This window comes from Otolemur garnettii, unplaced genomic scaffold (genome assembly GCF_000181295.1).
Source record: "Otolemur garnettii isolate 467f Iridium unplaced genomic scaffold, OtoGar3 scaffold00007, whole genome shotgun sequence".
In the NCBI taxonomy this organism is placed as follows: Eukaryota; Metazoa; Chordata; class Mammalia; order Primates; family Galagidae; genus Otolemur; species Otolemur garnettii.
Window position 1 is genome coordinate 24,506,462 of NW_003852402.1, and position 16,364 is coordinate 24,522,825.

General features: G+C 36.6%; 1 protein-coding gene and 1 pseudogene across 1 annotated transcript in view; one reads left to right on the forward strand and one right to left on the reverse strand.

Annotated features, from left to right (window-relative positions):
- METAP2 (methionyl aminopeptidase 2) overlaps positions 1 to 16,364 on the reverse strand; it is a 41,437-nt gene that overhangs the window by 20,312 nt on the left and 4,761 nt on the right. Inside the window, exons 2-3 of the mRNA XM_023509205.1 lie at positions 14,761 to 14,826; positions 10,374 to 10,476 (exon numbers count right to left, since the gene is read on the reverse strand). Coding sequence (XP_023364973.1) covers positions 10,374 to 10,476; positions 14,761 to 14,826 — 169 coding nt within the window. The remainder of the gene's footprint in view (positions 1 to 10,373; positions 10,477 to 14,760; positions 14,827 to 16,364) is intronic.
- LOC100966724 lies at positions 4,663 to 5,280 on the forward strand (annotated as a pseudogene).

The window sequence follows — 16,364 nt, forward strand, 5'->3', positions numbered from 1 at the left end:
GCTCTGTCTCAAAAAAACAAAAAAAAAAAAGAAAGAAAGAAAAGAAAGATGTGGCTCAGATTTTGAAACTGTCACACACAATTTTTTATTCAGTATCTGGAAATGAGAGCTAGAGTCTTTAAGCAATACATTTTCAAAAACATTAACTGTTTTAGAATAAAAATCTTTAAAAAATGTTACACCTTTCAGACATTCTCAAATAATACTGAATAATATATAATTCACAACTCAGTGATTACTGAGTTATACTAGAGTATAAAAGTGATGCCTTCAAGAAATTACTCTATTTTTACCTCTAGGTCAGTGGACAACAAACTACAGCCTGTAGAAAAATCCAGTATGGTGCCTGTTTAGTAAATAAAATGTTATTACAATATAGCTGTGCCCATTCATTTACATACTGTCCACAGCTACCTTCAGAGGTAGCTGCCATTATACCTATCAAAGTATAATGGCAGAGCTAGGTAATGCTCAAGGCCTAAAATACTTACTATATGGTCCTCTACAGAAAAAGCTTACCAACTCTGTTCTAAACTCTAGGCTCCTTAACTTAATGTTCCACAATGCTTTCTAAGCCTTTCTGTGTGTCACTGTCCAGTTTTCACTATGATTACTTCCAAATGCTGCTGCTACTTGTATGCCAACATCCAGAACCTCTCACTTGATATAAACGCCCAAAGGAGCTGTCCTGTGTGACTTTATGTCCTAGGGGTACCTTACTTAATCATCATGGAGATTTCTTGTTTTCTTTTGGAAATGTATTTTAGATCTATCTACTAATGTTATCATATAACCAAATATGACAGTATCACCACTTGAGAGTCAGTTTTAAACTCCCTAAGAATTTAAATGTGTATGGATTACTTATAGGAATACTAAAAACTCAGGCAACTTCTAATCAAAGAGTTCAAAGAAACACCCATCAAAAAATAAGACCCTCAGACTAGAAATTAACAAAGTAAGATTCTTTAAAAAATATATTCTCTAGAAGTAGTTCAACTTTTTCAATTGCAGTAAACTGACAGTTGCTAGTTCCATGCTAGGACAGACAAGCTAGGCTGTGAGGGTGCCACAATCTTGACCTGTCCTCTAGTGGTAAATCCAACCCTTTCTTTCCCACTAATGCAAAAATCTTCCCTGGGAGCTAAGAACCTGAATGTTCTACGTATAAATTGTTCTCAGGCACAAGAGTACTAGTTACATCCCCAGATCAATTTTTAAACAAAATGTATCATAAATGTTCATCACTTCAATGGGCCATAATTCTGACACATACACTACGCACTACAGCTGCAATCAGTAGTAAAGACTGACATATCATCTGCCTCAAAAGTCAAAGGTTTTAGGGGGGGAATCAAAACATCAGCAAATATTTAAAGTGATAAGATGAGAGACTATGCTCACAGAAAACTGGTGGGTATCATGTACCTAGAGCTGTGATGGTGGAACTGGTCATTATAAATTCCTATTCTGTCCTCCCTCCATTCAATTGTCAAGAGTCCTCAAATCCCCTTCTTTACGGTTACAACACTGAATGTAAAATAATTCAATTTCAAATGTTATTTTACTACATTTTAGAATTAGAACATGATACATTAAAGATCTCCAATGCTGATGAAATCAATAGACCTCATGAACATCTAATACTTCTGAAGGTTGCGTAGCTAACTCTTAGAAGCAGTTGATTCTTCAAAAGATTATTGAATGATCTGGCACCAGTGGTGAAGAACTAGCAACCAGAAGCTGGATTAAAGAAACTCATTGGCTGACACATTTGATCTTTTGATTTTTCAGTCTATTCAATAAAAATACAGAAGATAAAAACCATAATGACCATTCTAAACAAATAACAATTAACCAAAAAGGTAATTAATTCATCCAACTGACAGAGGCAGGGCAGAAATGTTTCCTAAATACATTATAATATTATGTTTAAGAACAAAACTAACGAAACAAATGCTGGAAAGATAATTTTCATAGGAAGTGTTTACAAAGTATGTAAATACCTCCCACCTCTTTGATATTTCAATATTTCATAATTTTTATCAATGGATGTATAAGAGCAGGAAAATATAGGTAAAACCAATATAGCATATGTCAAATATATATTCTATATTTCATATTATATAAATATATGGCACATATTTATATTTAAATTTATAAAATATATATTATTTACCTACAAATATATAATACATGTATAACAAAAGTATCTGAATATTAATTCATTTCAAACAGTCATAAATATTTCTGGATATTTTAAATATTGCATGGATAGTTTAAAAGCACTATTTCCAATATACATAAAAACTATTTTAAAATGTATGCTTTTGGCCCCCAAATAATTAAAATACAGGCAGATATGATACAAATTCCTTCCTTTAAAAACTGGTACTTACTAAAGGGTAAAAAAATAAAACATGTTCTAAGTTTGCCTATAAAAAGAAACTACCGTTGATTCTCAGTTGATAAAACTTTTTATAGAATAGTATCAGTTAATAAATGTAGATATAATGATAGAATTAGAAACCCACCATTTTGCAATTCCCAGTGAAATAACTGATAAAGCAAGGAACATCAACAAATATTAAAATAATTAGGTGAAAAGTTGTTAAAAGGATATTCTAATGATACCAAAGTAACCATACAGATTACTCAGAAACTGCAAAAAGAAAAAAGCACCTTTAAACGAAAAAAACAGCTGGCTGTCACATTAACTAAGGAGATCAAACACAGTAAAACTAATAATAAGACAGCCTGACATTATATTTAATACAACAGAATACGAAGGTCACAAATGCTTGCATCTGTCAAGAACACTTAATTTAAATCTAACTTAAGCCTGTTAATACCTAACTTCAGTTTAAAGAAAATACAGAAATAAAGGAAAAAGTTTAACACTGCCACAAGGAAACAACTGAAGAAATTCCCAGAATGTGAGATATTCTACAATCACCTGGTTTCTTCCAAATGGAGAGGAAGAAAAGAAAGGTAGGAATTCTAACCATACACAATATTTGAACCTCAACTGAATCCTGGTTTTGTAATACAAACAAGCATTGCTATAGCTATTAAAAATTGGTTTCAGGCCAGGCACAGTGGCTCATGCCTGTAATCCTAGCAGTCTGGGAGGCCTGATCTCTACTAAAAATAGAAAAAACTAGTCGGGCATGTTGAGGGCACCTATAGTCCCAGCTACTCAGGAGGCTGAGACAAGAGGATCACTTGAACCCCAGAGTTTGAGGTTGCTATGAGCTATGATGCCATGGCACTCTACCCAAGGTGACAGAGTGAAACTCTGTCTCAAAAGCAATAACACACTGTTCTCAAAAAATTTTAATGATGTAGGAAATGCACAGAGTATTTTTTTTTGAGACAGAGTTTCACTCACAGTAAAGTGCACAGTAAAGTGTCACCCTCAGTAAAGTGCATCACAGCTCACAGCAACCTCAAACTCTTGAACTCAAGTGATCCTCTTGCCTCAGCCTCCCAAGTAGCTGGGACTACAGATGCCCACCACAATGCCCAGCTAGTTTTTTTTTTCTTTTCTTGTTTCTTCCAAGATGGAGTCTCACTTTTGCTCAGGCTGGTCCAACTTGAGCTCAAGCAATCCACCCACCTCGGCCTCCCAAAGTGCTAGGATTACAGGCATCAGCCACTGTGCCAGGCTGCACAGAGAATGTTAATCATTTTTAAAGTAACAAACCATTGTAGCAAAAACTGATTCAGACAAGGATCACTAACATATACTACATATGAGAAGGACATTGCCAAAGAACTAGTTATTTAGATAGTCTCAATATAACTTCCCACAAATTACTAATTGCAACAAGAAAAAACAGTAATAATACCTTGGAGAAACTGGACAATACCTTAACCAAACAATAAAAATTAGCAAAAACAGTAAGAAAAAAATTGCATCGTATGCCTCCAGATGTGACACCCTGAAAAGGACACCATATCTACGTATCTAGTATATAGTATTCAGGCCAAAAAACCATAACCTGCTCTCAAACGGTTCATTAAAAAAAAAAAAATAGCACGTACACAAATTCACTAATGTAACATTTTCCACATTTGCCACCTATCTTCCAAGGAAAAAACAGAATATTACTTACTCATGACATATAATATGTATAACTGTCATATTCCATTGAGACAGAGAATAAAACAAATGTGGTAAAACAAAGAGAATCTAAATGAAAAGTATGTAGAAGTTCTTTCCATATTCTCGCAACATATAATTATTTCAAAATAAGAAGTTAAAAAAAGAATCAACAGTGTGACTTGTCTGTGATAGTTCATTTAATTTTCAATGAAAGTTTATTAAAGAAACAATAAATGTAAGATACAAACTATATTCAATAATTTATCAGATCTGTTAAGCATACTGATTCTGATTTATGTGCAAATAATCACTCTGAACTAGTTATGTGAATGTAAAAAAATTTTACATTTATTTTTAAAGAACCAAGATAACCACACTACCTTACATTACTTTTGTATTTCTCCAGAAAAGTAAACAGGGGCGGCACCTGTGGCTTAAAGGAATAGGGTGCCTGCCCAAGATATCGGAGGTGGCGGGTTTAAACCCAACCTCAGCCAAAAACTGAAAAAAGAAAGAAACAAACAAAAATAAATGCTCACTAGCCAGTGCAGCCAGGCACCACAAACAACCTTCGGGAGCAACCCTGAGGGGCTAACACCAACTTTTCCCTTTTCAGATCATCGTATTTAAAACCTTGTATTGGAGATGCAAGCTCAGTCGCCCGTGGTCATTATGACTCAGCCTGGACTTGGCCCCGCACCCCAAAACTCCAACTGGCAGACGGGCATGTGTGATTGCTTCAGCAACTGTGGAGTCTGTCTCTGTGGCACATTTTGTTTACTGTGCCTTGGATGCCAAATTGCAGCTGACATAAATGAATGCTGTCTGTGTGGAACAAGTGTTGCGATGAGGACTCTCTACCGCACCGGCTATGGCATCCCTGGATCTATCTGTGATGTCTATTTAGTGACTATTTGCTGTCCTCATTGTTCTCTCTGCCAAATCAAGAGTTATCAACAGAAGGAGAGCCATACGTACTTTCTAAAAACGTGATGGTGAAGACCTTTTACAAAAGCACCTCAATCAGAAACGTCTTCAATTTGAATACTTCACCATCTTTTTCAACTGAAATATGATAGATATGTTTAATAACAGTTGATGGCGTGAAGAAAATCAAGAGTTTTCAAGACTTCTTTTAAATTAATCCTGTCCCTGAGTTTTGCTAAATGATCCAGCTTAATTTCTCCTTGCTTTCACATTATTTCTTGGCTTATAATTTTTTTAAATTATATTTAAAATATAATCCAAGTAAAGGATTGTACTAAAAAGATTCTTTCTGTATTTTTGCTCTCAGTAAAAGGTCTTTGTCACTAGTTAACTCCAAGAGTCAATCTCATAATTTTGTTCTCATTCTCGCGTTTTTAGTGGGAGATTTTGGTCTACAGCTATTCAGCTTTCTTTCATCTAAGAACTTTAGGTGAGGAACTGGGGGAGAAAATGGCTGCAGATAACCATTCCCAGACAGTTATGATACATTTCACCAACACTTTTGCTTCTTTTCTTTTCTTTTTTCTTTTAAGAGACAGGGTTTCATATTGTCGCCCTCGGTAGAGTGCCGTGGTGTCATACCTCTCACAGTAACCTCCAACTCCTGGGCTTAGGCTATTCTCTTACCTCAGCCTCCCAAGTAGCTGGGACCACAGGTGCCCGCCACAACGCCCATTGTTGCAGTTTGGCCAAGGTTGGGTTTGAACCCACCACCCTCAGTATGTGAGGCCTGTGCCCTACTCACTGAGCCATAGGCGCCGCCCCACTTTTGCTTCTTTTCATGCTGCCTGTATTTTTAATACTGACCACGCAAGACTTTATGCAAAGAACACACTCCTCTTGCTTCCTACCTGTGTACCTGAAGGGTTTGTTTATACTGTGTTGATTTTCTTTCCCTTTCAAATATGAATAAAAAAATCAATTACCAAATTCAAAAAAAAAAGAAAAAGAAACAATATTACAGTATTTAAGAAAAGTACTACTTTGAGAAGTATTAATATCTTCCTCTACTATTTCAAAAATGTAAATTAATCTACCTATGTTTAATTTGTAATAGAAGCTGAGAGTAAGAAAAGATAGTTTTTGAGATTTACAAAATGTCAATTTTTTCATTATTAAGTATCAAGCGTTCCACAATATTCACATTGTTTAACAGCAAGGTATTGTGGTAGGCGCCTATAGTTCCAGCTACTTGGGAGGCTAAAGGCAAGAGGATCGCTGGTGCCCAAGAGTTTGAGGTTGCTTTGAGCAATGACACCACCACACTCTAAGGAGGGCTACAGAGTCACACTCTAAGAAAAAAAATACAATTAAAAAAAATTAAAACGTTCACAATCTGTTAACATTTAGAGTAAAATGAATGGCTTTCCTTCACTCTAGCAATAAGTACACAGAAATGGAAATAAGAATAAAAGTATTTCATTCCCGGGCAGCACCTGTGGTTCACTGGGTGGGTAGGGCACCGGCCCCATATACCAAGGGTGGTGGGTTCGAACCCCAGCCAAATTGCAACAAAATATAGTCAGGCATTGTGGCGGGTGCCTATAATCCCAGCTACTTGAGAGGCCTAGGCAAGAGAATCGCCTAAGTCCAGGAGTTGGAGGTTGCCATGAGCTGTGACACCACGGCACTCTACCAAGGGCGATAAAGTAAGACTCTTGCCTCTGAAAAAAAATACAAACAAAAAAACAGAAACAGAAAAGTAAGTCATTCCCATCAGTAACAAAAATCTAAAACACTTAGGGCCGGGCGTGGTGGCTCACGCTTGTAATCCTAGCACTCTGGGAGGCTGTGGCAGGTAGACTGCCTAAGCTTGTGAGTTTGAGACCAGCCTGAGCCAGAGCAAGATCTTGTCTCTAAAAACAGCCAGAGGTTGTGGTGGAAGGCACTTGGGAGGCTGAGGCTAAAGAATCACTTGAGCCCAAGAATTTAAGGTTGCTGTGAGGTCTGACACCATGGCATTCTACCAAGGACAACAAAGTGGGACTCTGTTTCAAAAAAAAAGGAAAAAAAGAACAAATTTAACAAGAAAGGGTTAACAACTACCAGAGAAAAAAATAAGTGAAAAAAAGATACCATGACACTGGATAAGGCAAGATGATATAATTGTCAATTTTCAGAAAACTTAATACATAAACATAATGCAATTCTGATGATAATTCAAATAGGGCATTTCTCTTGCATGTGTGTCTACAGATGTACATTATATAAGCCAGGCTTGTGGTTCACATCTGTAATCCTAGGACTCTGGGAGGCTGAGGCAGATAGATCACCTCAGCTCAGGAATTTGAGACTAGTCTGAACCAGGGCCCCATCTCAACTAAAAATAGAAAAAACTAGTTGGGCATTGTGGCGGGTGCCTGTAGGCCCAGCTTATTCAGGAGGCTGAGGCAAGAAGATCACTTGAGTCCAAGAATTTGAGTGTGCTGTGAGCTATGACACCCTGGCACTCTATCCAGAGAAATGGAGTGAGACTTTGTCTCAAAAAGGAAAAAAAAAGAAAAAAGAAAAAGAAAAGTACAGTATATGACTAAAACCCATTAAGTACAAAAGAATTATCTTTGGGTGAATGTGGCAAGAAAGAATGACTTATCAAATTATGGGCACATATTTCAGAATTTCTGATATCAAATCAAAATAGTGTTAGCGTAAGAACAAATAGATCAGTGGAACAGAACACATAATCCAGAAACTGTTTCCATTATATATATGAGAATACAGCATATAACAAAGATAGTCATTCAATTCAGTAAGATGAATTATTTAATAAACAATAAACTGGCTATCCACTGAAAATAAAATTAGTGCTCCTAACCTTGTACAAAAGATTCCAGATCAATGAATGAATAAAACACAAAGTAAAAGTTTAAGGAAATATGAGAGACTGCTAGGAACTCCTAAGTACAATATGAACATATAATGCATTTCAAAAGTTAAAACTTTCAGAAGAGCAAAATATACCGTAACAGAGCCAACAGTTAAAAGATGTTCAAAAATCACTAGCAGTCTAAAAATCATAAAGTATTACCATTTTTTTGATTCAGCAATCCCACTCATGAAAAATCGTCTCATTAACAACTATCAGATGAGATTTTATATATATATGTATTTTATTTTTATATATATATAAATACCTATCTACCTTTTATTGCAGAATGATTTACAATGGCAAAAAAAAAAAACTGGAAACAAATGAATGCCCATCAATTAGAGAATGGTGGGGGAAAGTATGGTATGTATATTCACACCATGAAATATCACAAAGCCATTCAAAATAATTATAGAGCTATGCTAATCAACTTGTAGGTACTTCCAAGAGGTAGTGCTGAAGGAGAAAGCAAGACAGAAGAAAGTATGCTTATGACTCCACTTTTATAAAACAAAACAAAGACCAAAACACTCCCCTTACATAAACAGACACAGATGTACACATATATGAGCATAGAAAAAACATGGAAGGCTACCTGCTGGGTGGTTAACATGGGTCTGGAAGGAAAGGAAAGAAGAGGGAACAAGCAAAAAAAAAAAAAAAAATTAAAAGATTATATTTAAAAATAAATGTGATCACATCATATTATGAGAATTTATTAATGTAAAATTATGTATTTGTGACATTTTAAAAATAGACGCTTTAAGATAGGGAGAGCAATTGATGAATTCAAATTCAAAGAAAAGAGGCCCAGGCCATAAAATTCTAAAACTGTACAGACTTCTTCTCTAAGAACATTCATTACTGAGAATTAGGAAGGTGAAAACACAGTAACATTATGTTCTTTTACAGTAGAAGCTTTCTTAACCAACTACTGCAACCACTGGATTAATCAACGCCCTTACTTCTCTTTGTAAAACTTACTGACCAAAGCCTATGGTACTGTGATTATCTATGGCTGACTATTCTGAATAGTAACAGCAGCTAACTTACTCAATATTCCCTATGTATCTGTTACTTTTCTCTAAGGGCTTTACATATTATTTTATTCCTCACCAAGAACCCCACAGAGGGCTCATTTTATAGTAAGATGAAGAAATGAAAGCACAGATATAATAAATTACTTGTCCAGGTCAACGCTAGTTAAGTGTTAGAACTGGGATTTAAATGCAGATAGTTTGGGCTCAATTCCCACACTCTCAATCAGTCTGCATAATGCTATTATGAGCTTCTGCCAACCAGCTGAAATGTATCCTTATAGAATTCTTCTAAGAATCAAAAGAATATGTTCCCATCCGTACTTGTTATTATAATTACATAATATGTTACACAAAAAGAAATGCTTCTATGAAAACTAACTGACTACTCTGAAAAGTCTCAATAAAGATATGTTATCAAAAAATATTCCTGTCGGGTGATGACTGTGGTAGAGTGCCAGCCCCATATACCAAGGGTGGCAGGTTCAAACCCAGTGCTGGCCAAATTGCAACAAAAAAATAGCCAGGTGTTGTGGCAGTCGCCTGTAGTACAGCTGCAAAAAAAAAAAAAAAAAAAAAATATATATATATATACACACACATATATATATTCCTATCAAATTAGTTTAGATAAGAATTATAAATGGTTTCAGGCAAAAAAAATAAAAATAAAAATATACATATCAGGCTGTGCACCCGTGCACAGTGGTTACAGTGCCAGCCACATGCACCGAGGCTGGTGGGTTTGAGCCCGGCCCAGGCCAGCTAAACAATAATGATAACTGCAACAAGAAAATAGCCAGGTATTGTGACGGGGGCCAGTAGTCCCAGCTACTCAGGAGGCTGAAGCAAGAGAATTGCTTAAGCCCAAGAGTTTTGAGGTTGCTATGGGTGTGACGCCACAGCACTCTACCAAGGGCAACAAAGTGAGACTGTCTCAAAAAATATATACACACACACACACACACACACCCCCCTATATACTTAGATCACTCAGTTCTTGCTCCTCTTCAGAGAAACCAAAATGGAAACTGTAGATAATGCTTTATGAATACAGTTTATTTGAGGGGTGAAATCGAATGGAAATCTGTACTCAAATATTAAGAGGGATGAAAAACAAATTTGTTTAAGTTAGCCTTTATCTACAAAGATTTTTATTTTTTATGATCCCCACTTTAACACACTTTTCTGATTAACCAACCTGTTACTGGTCCCAATCATTTTGGTAAGAGGGCTCTACTGTTCTCTTTGCAACAATTTCAGAAGCTTTAATTAAAGTAGTAGAGCAAAATTTCTGAGAAAAATTACATCTGTTTTACTGCTAAGCTACAACTATCAAAAGTCAAATTGAAAGTTATTTTATAATCCTTACCCATCTTGTGTGGGTGGGTATTCACACTCTTGTCCTTTGGGAAATACACCATTAGGATACAGGTCACATATTGGAACTGAGGGAGGGTCTGTTTGAACTTTTGCTGTGAAATACAAATAAAGCATTATCTTTTGTAGTCAGAAGTAAAATTAAACAGTTATTACAACTTTCTCAGTTCCTAATGATTATTATTATATATTCTGATTTTAAGGAACATCTTTGCTGTTATCTTACAGTTAAAAACAGAATACACTTCACCATGCTGGCTACCTCCTCTCTGATTTACTGCTGCTTGAGAAAAGAAATCTTCAACTCCTCACAACTCCATTATGTATTTTTTTTTTTTTTGAGACAGAGCTGCCCCCGTTGGGTAGAGTGCTGTTGCATCACAGCTCACAGCAACCTCCAACTTCTGGGCTCAAGGGAGTCTCCTGCCTCCGCCTCTCAAGTAGCTGGGATCATAGGTGCCCGCCACAACACCTGGCTATTTTTTTTGGTTGCAGCCATTATTGTTTGGTGGACCTGTGCTGGATTTGAACCTGCCACGTTAGGTGTATGTGGCTGGCGCCTTAGCCACTTAAGCCACACACGCCAAGCCAACTCCATTATGTATTTAAACAGCATATGCTTTGGCAAAAAAGCACACTTCTAATGTTTTCATCTTCATTAACTATACCAGAGGTAGAATAGCATAGAGAGGCTGGCTTTTACAAATAAAAATCAAGTAACAAGAAAATAAGTCCTGGGCAGCGCCTGTGGCTCAGTGAGTAGGGTGCCAGCCCAATACACCAAGAGTGGTGGGTTCGAACCCGGCCCCAGCCAAACTCCAACAACAACAACAAAAATACCTGGGTGCTGGGGCAGGCGCCTATAGTCTCAGTTACTTGGGAGGCCGAGGCAAGAGAATCACCTAAGCCCAAGAGCTGGAGGTTGCTATAAGTTGTGATGCCACAGCACTCTACCGAGGGCAACAAAGTGAGACTGTCTCTTAAAAAAAAAAAAAAAGTAAGTCCTATAACAATAAAAATATAAATTATATATTAATAAAGTAAGTGAAAAACTTATTTCAAAGACATATTAGGTATAAACATTAAGAGCATACAAAATCAATGCTGGTCTTCCAAAATCTTAATTTCTCATCATGTCCTACTTTTATCTCATTTACAAATCTGATAAAGATGCCTTTTATAGTATTCACAAATTAAGATCTGATAGTTCAAAAGACTCAAAAAGATCATTACAGAAAAAATACAGAATTTGTCATCAGAACATCAAAATTGGTCTAGCCTTTACTACTTATTAGCTGTGAATTAGACGAACAGCTAAATAATGGTGCCATGCCTCAGTTTCCTCATCTACAAAATGACAAATCAAGTGAAATCCTGGATAACCTTTAAAAACTGTAATGCACAATGTCTAAACCATTATATAAAACTATGAATTATCTATAATAACTATTACTTATAATTTTCCCACTGTACAGATGAGGAAAATGAAGGCAATTAACTCCCCATGATTACTTTATTTGGCTTACTTCACAAGTAGTTTCAGGAAACTTATCAGGATATCAAAAATACACAAATAAAATACAAAGTAAATTAGAAAGCAAAGATCAAAACAAGAAAAAGAACATGAAATAGAACCTGAAATAAGGCCAATACAAAACCAGATTTGGCTCAAACCTCTCTAGCAGTCAATATTAAAGAAAAAAAAGCTAGGCTATTTGCATAGTTCATGATGTTTCTTATATAAAAAGGATTAACTACTCAGATAAAGCACAGTTATTCTTGATTTCTTGATTCTAAGACCAGGACCAAAGTATCTTTAGAGAGTGCTCACAAAGAAATATAATAAACAGTACATTCAACAACGACATCAGGGACAAAACAAAGGTTGATAGCATTATACTCAAACATCTGTCTACAGAAAAATTCATCAAGGACAAATACTCAACACTCCTCTTACTAATCTAAATTTATAAAGGATCAAATTTAAAGTATTTAGAGAAATATGTATCTCCTAAGTTATTCTCAGGTAATAGCACTTCTCACAGCTACATCCTTAATGATTTCTGAGTGGAAAAAATAGGGCATTATAAACTTTGGAAGATTCCTGGAACCACATAACTAGTTCTCATTAAATATAGATTCATGCGCCTTCATAGGCTAAGGAAAGGGGTAATATAGTCTCTTCAGAGACAATACCAGAAGAATTTAGCAAGAATGGATGTATGAATAGAAAGGCTCTCTCACTTCCACCTGGAGACACATTATAAAAATGCCTGACAGTGGGCAGTGCCAGTGGTTCAGTGAGTAGGGCACCAGCCTCATATACCGAGGGTGGTGGTTCAAACCTGGCCCCGACCAAACTGCGACAACAACAACAAAAAAAATAGCCGGGTGTTGTGGCAGGCACCTGTAGTCCCGGCTACTCGGGAGGCTGAGGCAAGAGAATCACCTAAGTCCAAGAGCTAGAGTTTGCTGTGAGCTGTGACACCACATCACTCTACTGAGGATGACAAAGTGAGACTCTGTCTCAAAAAAAAAAAAAAAGAAAATGGCTGACAGAAGCAATAGCTTCCTTAAAAAATAATTTAAGTACTTCTCTCAATATAGATAAAAATGGAAGACAGTTGGGTGCAATGGCTTATGCGTGTAATCCTAGCATTCTAAAAGGCTGAGGTGGTAGGAGGGTTTAAGGTGCAGATTTTAAGATCAGCCAGAGCAAAAGAGAGACTCTGGTCCCTACAAAAAACAACAAAATTTAGCCAGGTGTGTTGGCATGTGCCTGTAGCCCCAGCTACTCAGGAGGCTGAGGCAGGAGGATTGATATCTTGAGCCTATGAGTTTGAGGCTGCAGTGAGCTATGATGACACCACTAGACTCTGGCCCTAGATACAGACAAAGAAACTCTGTGCCTACCCTCCAAAATTCCGACTCAAAAAAAAAAAACACCATAACCAGACATTCAATTGTCTCCAACGGCCCAAAGGGAATCCCAGATAAGAACATAAGTGCTCCGCTTGGTGTCAGTAGCTCAGTGGCTAGGGTGTCAGCCACATACACTGGGACTGGTGGTTCAAACCCAGCCTGGGCCTACTGACAACAAAAAAAAATAGCCAGGCGTTGTGGCAAGCACCTATAGTCCCAGCTAATTGGGATGCTGAGGCAAGAGAATCACTTAAGCCTAAGAGTTTGAGGTTGCTATGAGCTGTGACACTACGGCACTCTACCAAGAGTGACATAATAAGACTCTGTGTTGGCTGGGCGCCTGTAGCACAATGGTTACATTATCAGCCGCATACACCAAGGCTGGTGGGTTCGAACTCAGCCCGGGCCACCTAAACAACTACAACAACAAAAAATAACCATGCGTTGTGGTGGGCGCCTGTAGTCCCAAGGATGAGGCCAGAGAATTGCTTAAGCCCAAGAGTTTGAGGTTTCTGTGAGCTGTAACGCTATGGCACTCTACTGAGGGTGACATAGTGAGACTCTGTCTCAAAAAAAAAGACTATCTCAAAAAAAGAAAAAAAGAATGGAAGTGCTCTGATTCTCAACTCAACCTTTGCTCCTTAAAGGATGACGTTTGGTTATACCATTCATCATTCATAGAAATGAAAAAGTAGGGCAATATTTTATACAAATTTAAAGTTAATAATTAAATCTCACCATATGCACATATTTAAAATAATAGGACTGGCTCAGCGTCTGTGGCTCAAGTGGCTAAGGGGCCAGCCACATACACCTAAGGTGGCGGGTTCGAATAGCCCGGGCCTGCCAAAACAACAATGACGGCTGCAACCAAAAAATAGCCAGGTGTTGTGGCCGGTGTCTGTGGTCCCAGCTACTTGGGAGGCTGAGGCAGGAGACTCACTTGAGCCCAGGCGTTGGAGGTTGCTGTGAGCTGTGATGCCACAGCCCTCTATCCAGGGGGATAGCTTGAGGCTCTGTCTCAAAAAAAATAATAAAATAATGGGACTCTTCATTGAGTATTTATCAAGAATTTCATAATTTCAAAGCTGGCAGGTAAATTGCAAACTACACTTACCCTATTATCACATAATGGCAACACTTTAGCCCTACCTCATAAAAATTATTCTTTAAGTTAAGATTTAAATTATAAAATTTTTAGAAACTCACCCTATACCTGTAGTAAATTAACTCATATTGACATTGCTTAGCTGAATAACAGCTTAAGAAAATATCAACAAGACTGTCAAAGTATTTGCCAAATAATTATTAGTTTTACTAAGTTCTACCTCTATTAAGCCTAAGTTTATTTCCCTGACATATTATCAGCATCATAAGCAACTTCCAACCTATTCTTCAAACCTGTTGGTTCATAATCACTTTTAAGGTATCATTTAAGATTAATTTAAGAAACTAACATCCTCTCTTCTTCTTCTTCTTTTTCTTCTTCTTTCCGGTTGCTCCATCCCCATCACCATCTCCATCTAAGAAAAGACAAGTTATATATTCATTTAAACCTCATAAGCAGAGGGAAAAAGCAACCCCAAGTAGATAAGTATTCGGTCTATTAAATAAATAAACAAAAATAAATGTTCTTCTAGTTTATCTTCTTTATATTCATTCTTTCTCCAAAATGATAGGAATCAATAATTTTAGCCAAGAGGGAAATAAAACAATCTAGAACTTAAATGAGTTGAACAATAGGAAAAGCCAATACCTGATGATTATCAGTGTCTCTCATGCATCATACAATCTAATTCACATATTCTGTACTACAATGTTAACAAGAGCCTTCTTCTCTCCCTTAAATATTCATTGGGTTCTTAAATCTAAGCAATAGAACAGAAGAGCAAACAAGCTAGTTTTTGCTCTGTAAAAACATTCAATACCTACCACAGTGCCACATACACTAGGTTCAACCTAAAACAAATGATTTAAGATGTATAACCAATTTAAAACACATTAAAAAATCTTTCTAGCTGTATGACCTTGTGCGAGTTATTTAGCTTCTACCAGGGTTTCTTCATTTTTAAAGTGTATTAAGATAGCCCTTTCATACTCTCATTTTTCTAAGGCTAATTTATCTGATTCAACATCCAGCGTCTGTATCCAGTACAGAATAACAGACAGCATTTAATGAACTTTTTATGCCACAATGGCAGCAAAGCCAAGACCTGAATATATGAAACTACTACATGTACATGTACATATGTTTATGGTTTCTACCATTATTCCATGCTGCAATTTGTTTTTTACCTATCTTTCTTTCATAGCATCCCAGGACATTCTTCACTGCCAGAGAGAATGTTATGTATTTTTATAAATTACCATGTTGAATGGCAATTTCCATATGCAAAAAAAAAAAAGGGACTTCAACCTTTACCTTGCACTATAGAGAAAAATAAATTCTAAATGGACCATAGACTTAAACAGCTAAAAATACATACAACTCTTGAAGAGAACACAGAAGATTCATAAATCTTCATGAACTTAAAGGTAGGACATGGATAGGACACAAAAAGCACTACCCATAAATTTAAAAATAAGTAAAATGGACATCATTAAAATTAAAACTGCGCTGTGAATAATACTATTAATGAAATAAAAAGACATCCTATGGCATGAGAGAAAATATATGCCAAACATATACGTGACAAAGAATTTTCATCCAGAATACACAAAGAACTACTAAAAATAGAAGGACTAGCTGGGTGTGGTGGTGGGCACCTGCGATCCCAGCCACTCGGAAGACTGAGGCATGGGGATCACTTGAGTCTACGAGTTTGAGGATTAAGAGAACTGACTACAAGGGGAAACAAGGGAACTTTCTGTGAAAATGGAAATGATCTGTATCTTGGTGCAGTAGTGGTTACACAATGGCATACTCTGTCAAACCTCACTAAACTATATAATCAAAAAGGATGAATATTATTTTTAAGCAAATTACATGTTAATAGGCTTGACTCAAAACTTACTGAATTGGCTCGGCACCTATAGCTCAAGCAGCTAAGGTGCCAGCCAC